The sequence below is a fragment of the Triturus cristatus genome, chromosome 2_1 (genome assembly GCF_964204655.1).
Source record: "Triturus cristatus chromosome 2_1, aTriCri1.1, whole genome shotgun sequence".
NCBI classification, from domain to species: Eukaryota; Metazoa; Chordata; class Amphibia; order Caudata; family Salamandridae; genus Triturus; species Triturus cristatus.
In genome coordinates, this window is record NC_140581.1 from 118,827,560 (window position 1) to 118,839,813 (window position 12,254).

General features: G+C 42.1%; 1 protein-coding gene across 3 annotated transcripts in view; it reads left to right on the forward strand.

The window, feature by feature from the left end:
• LOC146863856 (BOS complex subunit NCLN-like) overlaps nt 1-12,254 on the forward strand; it is a 239,404-nt gene that overhangs the window by 170,734 nt on the left and 56,416 nt on the right. For all 3 annotated transcript variants that reach the window (XM_085628490.1, XM_085628507.1, XM_085628499.1), the window contains exon 7: nt 11,568-11,656. In XM_085628490.1, coding sequence (XP_085484616.1) covers nt 11,568-11,656 — 89 coding nt within the window. The remainder of the gene's footprint in view (nt 1-11,567; nt 11,657-12,254) is intronic.

Consider the following 12,254-nt stretch of genomic DNA (forward strand, 5'->3'; position numbering starts at 1 on the left):
CTGGCCAAGCCACACAGGAAATCTACCACTATGACAGAGAACTCCTTGTCGCCCTGAACCCTGGAAAGAGCTGCGAGAGGATATTGGGACATCTCGGACAAACATGCCTTCAATGTAAGTCATGTCATTTTTCTACACCCAGCCCCTGTCTACCTAGGCGCCTCTCAGTTGTGCATAAACAAACCCCTCTCACCATTCTACAACTAAATGTTAGGTCTCTCGCTAAGCACCACCTAGAGGTTCACACCCTCCTACTCGAAGAGAACCCTGATATTCTCTTTATTTGCGAAACCTGGCTTCATGATGATATGACTAGTGTATCTAACCTTACGCTACCAGAGAGCTACCAAATGAAATCAATAAATAGAGACACTAGAGGTGACGGCATTGCTGTCATATACAAAAGCAATTTCTCTGCTCCTTTATCAAAAAAAATATCTCGAGCTGTGAAAGTGCTCGCTTTAAGATCACAGCGGGCCCCCATTTCTCTCTATCTGGCCTTTACATTTATCGACCCCCCGGACCCACGTTTACATTCATTGAAGCTCTCCTTGAAGTGGCGAGCTCCCTCGTGGTGGGCTCGGCAAACTTCACCATATTAGGAGACCTTAATCTCCATTTCGATCGGAATCAAGATTCCATCATTAAAAATCTTCTGGCCGACCTGTCAGCCCTACAACTATACCCTCTGATCCAGGACGCTACCCATTCCGCTGGACATATACTATACCCTGTCTTCACTAACATCCCAGAGACTATAACAGAGACGCCCAAACCCATGGGATGGACAGACCATTACCTAATCAAATTCACTATATTGATTAAGGAAATGTTCAACAGGGCTGAGCCTACCCCCGCCTAAAAAGACCATGGCATAAACTCTCAACCAGTGACCTGCATTCCACCTTAGGAGAATTCCATCAAGATGCACATATGAACATCAATACTACATATGCGGCCTTCCATGACTGGATCACTCAAGGTCTTGATGCTCTCATCCCCCTCAAATGGACTAAGGGACGCAGTTCCCCCTCCAACCCATGGTACAACAACACCCTGAAATCCATGCGGAAGGAATGTAAGAAAGCTGAAAGAGCCTGGAGGCGAGATTACAATGACAGAGACAAAGCTTTCTATCTGTCCAAACAAAAGCTATACCACAAAGCTATTTGCTCTACACGCGCCGCCTTCTATGCTGAAGAAATTCATTCCAGTCCTAACCCCGCCAAAGTGGTATTCAAACTTGTAGAAGAACTGCAGAGTAGCAAATCTCCTTCCTCCAGCATTACTTCTGCGCAGCAATGTGAGGACCTTGCCACATTCTTCACTGAAAAAGTGCAAAAAATCTATAAAACCTTCCCACAGCACTCTGATACAGCACTCAGCCCCCCTATACCCATTAGTAATGGCACCACGCTGATGCACATCCCTGAAATCTCTCATGAGGACCTTACTAAACTATGTAGGAAGGTTAAATCTGGTTCCCCAGCAGACCCTATGAGACCGGCCCACTTCATCGAATCCCTAGATTTTTTTTTACCTTCCATGGCATTCATTTTGAATCTTTCCTTCTCCTCGGCTAGGGTCCCGACTGCTTGGAAACAAGCGTGGGTCTCTCCCATTATTAAAAAGCCGACCCTTGATCCCTCTAAACCGGAGAATTTTAGACCCATCTCATTGCTCCCATGGTTGTCCAAACTTGCAGAGGCCCATGTGAACATCATCTTATCTAAACACATGGATCAAAATACCATCTTAGACCCATCCCAAAACGGGTTTAGGCCGGGCCACAGCACTGAGTCCGCCCTCCTAGGCACTTCGGAACATCTCCGGACGATACTTGATGCCGGTCAAAGTGCTGCGCTGATCCTATTGGACCTCAGCGCTGCCTTTGACACGGTATCTCATAACATTATGTTAAATCGTCTGGCTACTGTGGGAATCTCAGGCCTTGCCTTGGAATGGTTCCGCTCCTTCCTGAAAGACAGAACTTTTCGGGTTTCAGCTCCTCCATTCCTCTCCCAGTCCCATTTCATCGGACAGGGAGTCCCTCAGGGCTCTGCACTCAGCCCATCCCTTTTCAACCTATATGTGCAACCACTTGCCGTAGTAGCCAGAGAATGGGACCTCATGCTGGTGTCATACGCCGATGACACGCACCTGGCCATCACGCTCACCGAAGGTCCCTCTACCTCTGCCACAAGTTTCAGAGATGGTCTGGATGCTGTGGCACAGTGGGTGACAGACAACTGCCTGCAGTTGAATGCAGGAAAGACGGAGGTGCTGCTCCTTGGAAAGAATACTAGCCACTGGAACCAGCACTGGTGGCCTTCGTCGCTGGGCACCATTCCACCCCCCAAATCTTTGGTCAAAAACCTTGGCGTCTGGATGGACTCCTCACTAAACTTTCAGACCCACACAAAAAAGGTAGCGGCCACCTGTGTGGGCCTGTTAAGGAGCCTTAAACCTATACTCGGCTTCTTTGACTCCAAGGTTCGCCAAATGATTGTCCAAGCCACAATTCTCTCCTACTTGGACTACGCCAATGTCTTACTTCTGGGGGCCAACAAAGCGGAGATAACACGACTGCAACGCGTGCAGAACACCGCGGCAAGAACCTTGGTCGGCCTTCCCCGCAGATGTTCAGCCAAAGCCACAATTCGAAGGCTGCACTGGCTTCCCATCGAATCCCGAATCCAGTTTAAAGCTCTCACCATGATCTTTAAAATCCTTAAAACTGGACGCCCAGAACTTCTCCGGCCACTCCTTACACCCTATGTGCCACAGCGCAACTTGCGCTCTCTAGGCCAGCATCTGCTGACGGTACCCCGTCCAAAGCTAGCCCGCACTGGTGGACGTTCGTTCAGGGTGTTGGGAGCCAAACTTTGGAACACCCTGCCAGTGAACATCCGCTCATTGGAAAATCTGTCCGCCTTCCGGAAAGCTGCTAAAACCTACCTATTCCCTTCCTCTTAGGCCTCCCAGCTGTTTTCCTTCTGTCCTCCGTTGAGTCTCCGTGGTTCTTAGCGCCGGGACGCCTCTTTGCTGGGGCAGCTGTTTGCGCTTTGTCAAATAATAACATAACATAACATAGTTAGGTGGACATTTCACTCATAAAAAAACAATGAAATTCCCCCGTTATAGTTAGTTCAGATAACTATAACTCGTGCGCCCGCAATCCACTGCTCATGACGTCACATATTATTTCACTCATGACATGGTCAGTGGCATCACTCATGACATCACTGATGACATCATCCTTGTGATAGAGTGGCGGTCGCGCGAGTTATAGTTATCTGAACTAACTATAACAGGGGAATTTCATTGGTTTTTTACGAGTGAAATGTCCACCTAACTATAACCTGTGTGAAACCTATGGTTTTTTAAGTGAATTTGCAAGGTTTTTTTAATGCTAATTCCTAACTATAACGTGTGTGAAACCTATGGTTTTTTAAGTGAATTTGTACGTTTTTTTAAATGCTAAGTTATGTATTTATTAATATATTTTTTTTTAAGGTTTTTCACCGTGCGCGCACCGTTGCCCCGTGCGCGCACCGTGCGTGCACCCCGCGATATAAAAAAAAAAAAAATGTTTTTTTCACCCTTGGGGGTCCTTCTGTGACCCCCTGACTACGGCTAGGGGGTCAGAAACTCTCTTCCCTGCCCCCTTTTCACGTTTTCCACCTTTTTTCCACCTTTCCTTATCACTGCGACAGACAAAATGGCGGCTGACACTTCCTGATTTCGACCGATTCGAATGTTGACTGACATCAAACAACCAATCAGAATTACGCTTGCGCACGTTAGGGTGCGCACGGTGCGCGCATATAGATATGTATATGCTTTTAAATGCAATTTTCTCAGGAAATACTGAACAGATTGACTCCAGATATGCAAAAGGCACTTCCCCGACCTGAGGACTACCCCATTGCCAAATTTCAAGTAATTCTGTTCAGCCGTTCGGGCTGTACCTTCGACTAAAGGTCCTATGGGAAAATGCATGGGGAAAACGCGTTTGGGGACCCCCTTTTTTCTCGGCCCCCGCTTGACGAATCACCCCGAGACTTTCAGGGTAGGAGCTGAGCGGAGCGCCCCATTAGTTTTGAAACTTTTGCGAGGATTCGTCAACCGGCGCCAAAGTTATTCAAAATAGAATTTTCAGATTTCCTATGGAAACACGGTCCTAACTATAACTATCTACTGGCGACCGCCAGTTGATAATATATATATATATATATATATATATATTCACAAAAAAAACATAGGTTTCACACATGTTATAGTTAGAAATTAGCATTTAAAAAACCTTGCGAATTCTCTTAAAAAAACATAGGTTTCACACACGTTATAGTTAAGAAATAGCATTTTAAAAACCTTGCAAATTCACTGAAAAAGCCATAGGTTTCACACATGTTATAGTTAGCTGGACATTTCACTCGTAAAAAAACATTGAAATTCCCCCGTTATAGTTAGTTCAGCTAACTATAACTTGCGCGACCGCAATCCACTGCTGATGACGTCACATATTACATCACTGTATTCACTAAGATACTGTTAATAAGTCAGTTATACAATTAATTTTACAAAAAAAACATCCATTTAGACACTCATTTACCCATTTATTCTTCCATTAACCTTTATATATACATATATAAAAAATATTTATTTTTCAGAAAGACACATATTCACTGGATGATGTCATCAGTGATGTCATCAGTGATGTCATTTGAGATGTCATCAGTGATGTCATGAGTGATGTCACTGACCATGTCATGAGTGATGTAATATGAGACGTCATCAGCAGTGGATTGCGGTCGCGCAAGTTATAGTTAGCGGAACTAACTATAACGGGGAAATTTCAATGGTTTTTTACGAGTGAAATGTCCAGATAACTATAACATGTGTGAAACCTATGGTTTTTTCTGTGAATTTGCAAGGTTTTTTAAATGCTAATTCCTAACTATAACGTGTGTGAAACCTATGGTTTTTTAAGTGAATTTGCAAGGTTTTTTAAATGCTAATTTCTAACTATAACGTGTGTGAAACCTATGGTTTTTTTTAGTGAATTTGTAAGGTTTTTTAAATGCTAATTTATGTATGTATTATTATATTTTTTATATACTTATTTTACAATAATCTACCTATGTATATAGTTATAGATTGACTGTATCCTGTAATATGGAATGGCTCAGCTCTTTTTTTTTTAATTTGGATAAAGTTGAACAGCATAGTTAATATCTTCTATAAACTTATAAACAGTTTAAAATGTTTTTGGGTTTTTTCAAGGGTTTTTCACTGTGCGCGCACGGTGCGAGCACCCCGCGATTTAAAAAAAAATAAATGTTTTTTCACCCTTCGGGGTCCTTCAGGGACCCCCTGAAAAAGGCTAGGGGGTCAGGAACTCTCTACCCTGCCCCCTTTTCACGTTCTCCACCTTTCTTTTTCACTGCGACACACAAAATGGCGTCCGACACTTCCTGATTTCGACCGATTCGAATGTTGACTGACATCTAACCACCAATTCGAATTACGCTCGCGCACATTTGGTGCGTGCACGGTGCGTGCATATAGATATTTATGTACTTTTAACTGCAATTTTCTCAGGAACTACTGAACAGATTGACACCATATATGCAAAAGGCACATGCCTGACCTGAGGACTACCTCTTTGCCAAATTTCAAGTAATTCTGTTCAGCCGTTCGGGCTGTACCTTGGACTAAAGGTCCTATGGGAAAATACATGGGGAAAACGCGTTTTGGGACCCCCTTTTTTCTCAGCCCCCGCTTGACGAATCACCCCGAGACTTTCAGGGTAGGAGCTGAGCGGAGCGCCCCATTAGTTTTGAAAATTTCGCGAGGATTCGTCAACCGGCGCCAAAGTTATTCAGAATAGAATTTTCAGATTTCCTATGGGAACTCGGTCCTAACTATAACTATCTACTGGCGACCGCCAGTAGATAATATATATATATATATTCACTAAAAAAAAACATAGGTTTCACACACGTTATAGTTAGAAATTAGCATTTAAAAAACCTTGCAAATTCACTTAAAAAACCATAGGTAGATAATATATATATATATATATATTATATATATATATTTATATATATTTTTCAGGTCTTCGCCATACAACATCCAATTCACGGATAAAGACGAAAACGGACCCAATTAGCAGTGCGTAATTTTTTATTTCTTGCCACGCACCTCTGCCACGACGCGTTTCGACCTTCAAGAGGTCTTGTTCACATAACGCGAATGCGAAGTTTCCCAAAATTCAAAGTGCTAGTGCATTATCTCGTGATCAGTCACATGACCTGAATTCATAGACATGGATGAGTTGCTTCACAGGTAGATTAAAACCAGTAACATAATTATTTGTAATGCGGACACATGGATAAATGTATAACAGCAGGGTGTATCTTTTCACAATGGAACCTATTATCACCATAATGATACCAAAGCTTAAATCAATTCATTGTTATACGTGTCAGTTGATTAGTACGAATATAATTTGCTGTATACATTTTTATAGAAATACAGAGTTATTACGTACATGACATTGATTGCTAATGCAAATGATTTCAAAATATCAAAAGACATTTCAACTCAAGTCAATGTTGCAAACGGCCCTATGCATACTGGTTGAATACCAAACTACAAATGCAGTGCTGCAACATTTAGTGTCCTATACTGGTTGCATACCTGTTTTAATAATGCCCAAAGTGGGCCTAGAATCAACTCATCGCCTTAATTATGAACTAAAGTGCGAGTGCAAAAAGTGCCACCCAAACAAACCGATCTTGGCTCAAAAAAGTGCTATGTGCTGAGACTAAAAACTCACAAAAAGGGAAGGGTTTTCATAGAGGAGACATATAAACAATTAAAACTAGCTGAACCTTAGACATAAGAAACGCTCTTCAAAGTCATGTACATTTTAAGCTGATCAGAAAGTAGTGAAAGAGAGAGCCAACATTAAGTGTAAGCAGGTATGAAAATCCTCACTGGAGTTCAGGCCTGACGGGACCTTAGTATCTAACTCCAGGATATACCTGGTTTCCAATTTGCGTAATTGTGCTTCTGGGTTTCCTCCCCTACGTAATGGTGGAATTGTGTCTATCACATAGTATTTTAGATGGGCAGAAATGCTACCATGTGTATCCTTGAAGTGTCTCGTGACCGGATATGTCTGATCACAGTTGTTGATTGCCCTAATGTGCTGGAGTATCCTCTTGTGAACCTGCAACTTGGTACTACCAATATAGCGTAGGCCACAGGGACACGCCAGCACATATATTGCATATTCTGTTTTACATGTTACCAGTTTATTAATGTGTACTGCCTCAGCTCTAAATGGGCTAGTGTAGGATGTTTTACTGATGGCATGTTTACATGCTTTGCACGTTGAACACTTCACAAATCCCTTCCTGGAGGACAACCAGTTCTTAGGAGTGGTGACTTCTGGGCTGCTCTTTACCAACATGTTGCTCATGGAGCGCACTTTCCTGAATGCCAAATCGGGGGTTCTAGATATATGTTCCCCCAATACCAGGTTGTTGCGTATCAATCCCCAGTTTTTATTACAAATGTTACGAATAGATTGATGTTGCCTACTGTATGTTAAAATCATTCTTGTCACTTTGTTAATACTTGTATCAGTTGGCTTCCAGTGCCCAGCCTCATTAAATAGCATGTCTTCTCTCAGAATTGTGGAGCTCCTTGTAATTGCTCTGTTAACTACCTTAGGGGGATACCCTCTGTCAATAAACCGATCCTTGCTTTCTTGCTGGGCCAATATGCACTCATCTGGGGTGTTGCAGATGCGCTTAATGCGTAGCATTTCCTCATATGGTATGCTATGGATGAGGTGTCTAGGATGGTGGCTGCTAGCGTGTAGTATTGTATTGCCAGCCGTAGGTTTTCTATACATCCTAGTAGAAATGTTGTTATCATTTACATACACTTCAACATCCAAGAAACATACCTTCTGTCTACTCAATTGCGCAGTGAATTGTAAGTTCAGATCATTGCAGTTGATCTGTTCGATGAATTGGAGTGTGAGATGTTCAGGGCCCCTCCAAATCAGGAACAGATCATCAATGTATCTATACCAATGATACACATGTTGCCTCATGGTTTCTGCATATTTGGTCTTGAGGACTTGCTCTTCCCAGAGCCCCATGTTACGGCAGGCGTAACTAGGGGAGAAGCACGACCCCATAGCTACTCCCCTAGTTTGTTGATACACCTGGTTTTGAAAAAGGAAGTAGTTGTTGTCTAGGCCGGTTTAAATCATTGACACAATCATTTTGTTATGCATATAGAAGCACATCGGTCTCTTATTCAGATAATGTTTGATGGCCTTGATCCCGTCTTGATGCGGTATGCTAGTATATAGCGACGTCACATCCATCGTGATCAAAATGCATTCAGTGTCCCAGGTCACATTGTTTAACTTCCTCAAAAAGTCCCCAGTATCTTGTTGATACGAAGGCAGGCTTCTCACATGACTTTGTAAGAAATAGTCGACGTATTTTGAAGTATTCTCCATGAGACTATTGCATGCGGAGATAATAGGTCTGCCTGGTGGTTTCATTGGGTTTTTATGTATTTTAGGTATAAAATATATCACTGCAATCTCCGCATGATCATTTTTTTTAAACTTGAATTCATCCGCACTTAGGAGACCAGCGCTTGTCCATGCTAAAAGTGAAGAGTAATAGTCATATTGTGCTTGTTTTACACACGGCATATTGCCTCTTTTGTAGCAGTTTTTGTCATTAAGTTGGTCAAGCGCTTCCTTCATGTACATTTTGCGTGGCCATAACACAATGTTGCCCCCTTTGTCTGACTGACTTATGATTAGATCGTCATTATCTTGTAGTTTTTTCATGAGCTGGGCAAATAGAGTATTTTTCCGATTGATGTTACGTTGAGCGTAAGTGGTAGCTTTATAGAGTTTCTTTAGTTCTATAGTTACTTGCTCATGGAAAATGTCCAGATTATCATATAGCATGACAGGGTGAAACGTAGATTTGGGTTTAAACGGTGTTTGGATCGATTCACTAATTTGACATGGATCTATAATCTGGCTACTGCTGGTATTGGCCAAATTCTGTATATCCCGCAAATGATCAACGTCCCCCGCAACCAGCATTGTTGGACTAGGGAGGCCACTGTATATATATATATATTTCTCCAGTCGTCCAACAGTTCGGTTGACTTGCCAAAGGAGAGCACTCACAGGATTTTGCTGAAAAAGTGATTTTATTGTGCTGGGGACCCCCACCCCCACACCGACAGATGCATTTTGGCACTCTGCCTTCTTCGATGTAGGTGAAACCAAGTTACAAACACCCTTTTGAAGTGTAAGTGCATGACGTGAGTTAAAAACAGTGACATAAAAGATGGCTGAATCAATTTAATGCATTATGCACAATTCATGGCGGCCATCTTAGAACATTTTACAGGCAGTTCAATGTTGTATACGATATAACGAGCTCTGCTAGATAAAGATTAGCAATTTGGTTTGGTTCAATTTAAAAACAGAGTGCGAGTAGAAACATTTCTAACAGTCAATTCCGCTGCGCTATTTGCAAACTTATACTATCTAAAATAGATAATACCAACCACACTGTGGTATAAAATTCTATTAAGAAACCAAATACAAACTTATTTTTAAAAGGAGTACTTCTAGGTTTTCACAATTGAGCCCTGAATGGGCAAACCCATTTTACGGAAGGTGTGAGGAGTTTCTGCAATCATGGATATACCTATTAAAAACACACAAGAATTATTAAATCATATACTTGTGCTAATGAATGGGGGAAAAAAGGGAATGAAAAAATCATAAAGGCAGTTATAGTTACACCTTTTTACAGAAAATGGAAAACACCATTCTAAATGGTTCCACAGTTCCTCGTCATTATTGAGGCCTGATGGAGGCTTGGTTTGCAGATCAATAATGTACTTAGATTCAAGAGCTCGTAACTGTCTTGTTCTATCCCTACCTCTTTCATTTCTGGGGACCTGGTTGATACAAAAGAATTTCAATAGGTCACGATTACTATTGTGCATTTTTTCAAAATGATGGGCCACCGGGTAGGTGGGATCTTTCTTAGAAATTGCGCGCATATGCTCCAATATGCACTTTTTGGCTGAGTGGATGGTGCTACCCACATATATTTTAGGGCATGGGCATTCTAAAAAGCACACAGTAAAATCAGAATTACAATTACGAAGTCGATTGATGGTTTTGGTCTTGCTTCTTTCCATACCACTTTCTAAAATGTTATAGTCTAATACTTTATGGCTATATTTACACGCCTTACATTTTAGGCAGAGAAAAAAGCCTTGCACATTTTGTATTTGGTATGGAATCGATCTAAGATGACTGTGCTCTAGATGGTCACCAATTGATTTACTATGCCTGTAAGTTATTAATGGGTGCATAGGAATAACTCTTTTCAAAATATTGTCAGTTTGAAGAATATGCCAATTTCTCTTGAATATTTGTACCACTTCTGAGGACTTTGCGTTATAGGGGGTAATCATTCTGGCTGGGGTAACCTTAGATTTCATTTCTGGTTTAGGGGTATCAGATGCTGAAGTCTATCTATTTTGTCTGTTTTCGTATGTGCCTGCCTGCTTGAGGATACCAGAAGAATATCCTCTGTCTCTGAATCTAGTAAAGGCGTCCTCCTTAGATCTATTATATTCTTTGGCTGTTGTACAATTCCTTTTTAGCCGAAGGATATCCCCATAGGGAATGTTGTTAATCATACTTCTTGGATGGAAGCTTCTAGCATGAAGGGCAGCGTTGCCTGCTGTTGGTTTTCTATAGAAGCGGGTAAGAATCTTTGATTCTTTGATATAGACTTCTAGGTCTAAATATCAGACAGTGATGTTGCTAATGTTCCCACTAAATTTTAAATTCAAGTTGTTACAATTAAGAAAGGCAATATATTCCTCAGCCGCGAGATGGCTGCCCTTCCACACGATGAATAGATCATCAATGTAGCGGGCCCATAACACGATGTTGGCCATCACTTGTTCAGGTACATCCCTCCAGGCCACGTGCTTCTCCCATTAGCCCACAAAAAGATTTGCGTAGCTGGGGGCGAAGCACGTGCTCATCGCTGTCCCGCGTTGTTGTTTATAAAGTTGACCCTTGAAGATCAAGATATTATTTTCAAGACAAAAAGCATAGTTACCAACATATCATTGTGTCTCCTAAATTTCAAGGGACGCTTGTTGAGGGACCACTTAACAGCCTTATCATCATTGCTAGCAGGCAGCAAGGATAGGGTCATAAAAGGACTACATTACATAGAATTTTGCGCCAGTGACAAAATGGAGGACCCCCATTTTGTACCATATTGGTGGCTTGCGCAGTAAGAAAAAGCACAGCCTACTATGAAACAGTTTGTCCCACTGTTGCACAAGCCCATAACCTTATGAAACATTGCTAATGTGTACTGCAATTAAATTAATGAGCAGAAAGAATGCAAAACTCTGTGGATGGCCTATGGAAACGCTTTCTAAGTTTCATTTCTTCTCGTTGTCAGGTACAACCTTCTGTTTGCACTCACTGGTGGAGGAAAATTCAATTACCAAGGAAGCAAGCGCTGGCTGGAGGAGCACCTGGACCATTCAGGTACTGAAAGGGTCAGATAGATCCTAACTATCGATGGAGAAAGCTAATCATTGTAAGTCATTATTGTGAGCTGTATGTAGCACGCTTCGCTGTCACAGAATACTTCAGAGGATGGGATGGGAGCAACAAACTGGGTGTGCATAGCAAACAAAAAAGATTGAGTATGAAAGGAATCTATTATCGCTGAATCACCTTGGTGTGCCCAGGTGATAGAAATGTATCTGCTGCCTGCCCCTCGAAACCCATTGAACACAATGGAGAAGCCTAGTCTTTGAGTAAGACTGTGGTGAATCTTCATTCACAGGCTGGACCATTTCATGAGCATAGCTGCACGAATAAGTCTCCAATGCCCTTTGAGAGATCGTACTCTCTAAAGTCTCAGTTGTGAAGGCAGAGTCTCAAATGTAAAAGCAGAGAGTTACAGAGGGTAGACTTCTTCTATGTGTTCTGGCTTGACCTGGAAGTCTGGTCTGGATGGATGCTATGGGTGTAAAACCTTGGAAAGGTGCCCAGGCTTAGCACCGGCATTATCTTCTGGCCTATGTACAAGCCTCTCTATGCTGACCGCTCTCTTTGGTTTGGATGCCGCTATAGGTTC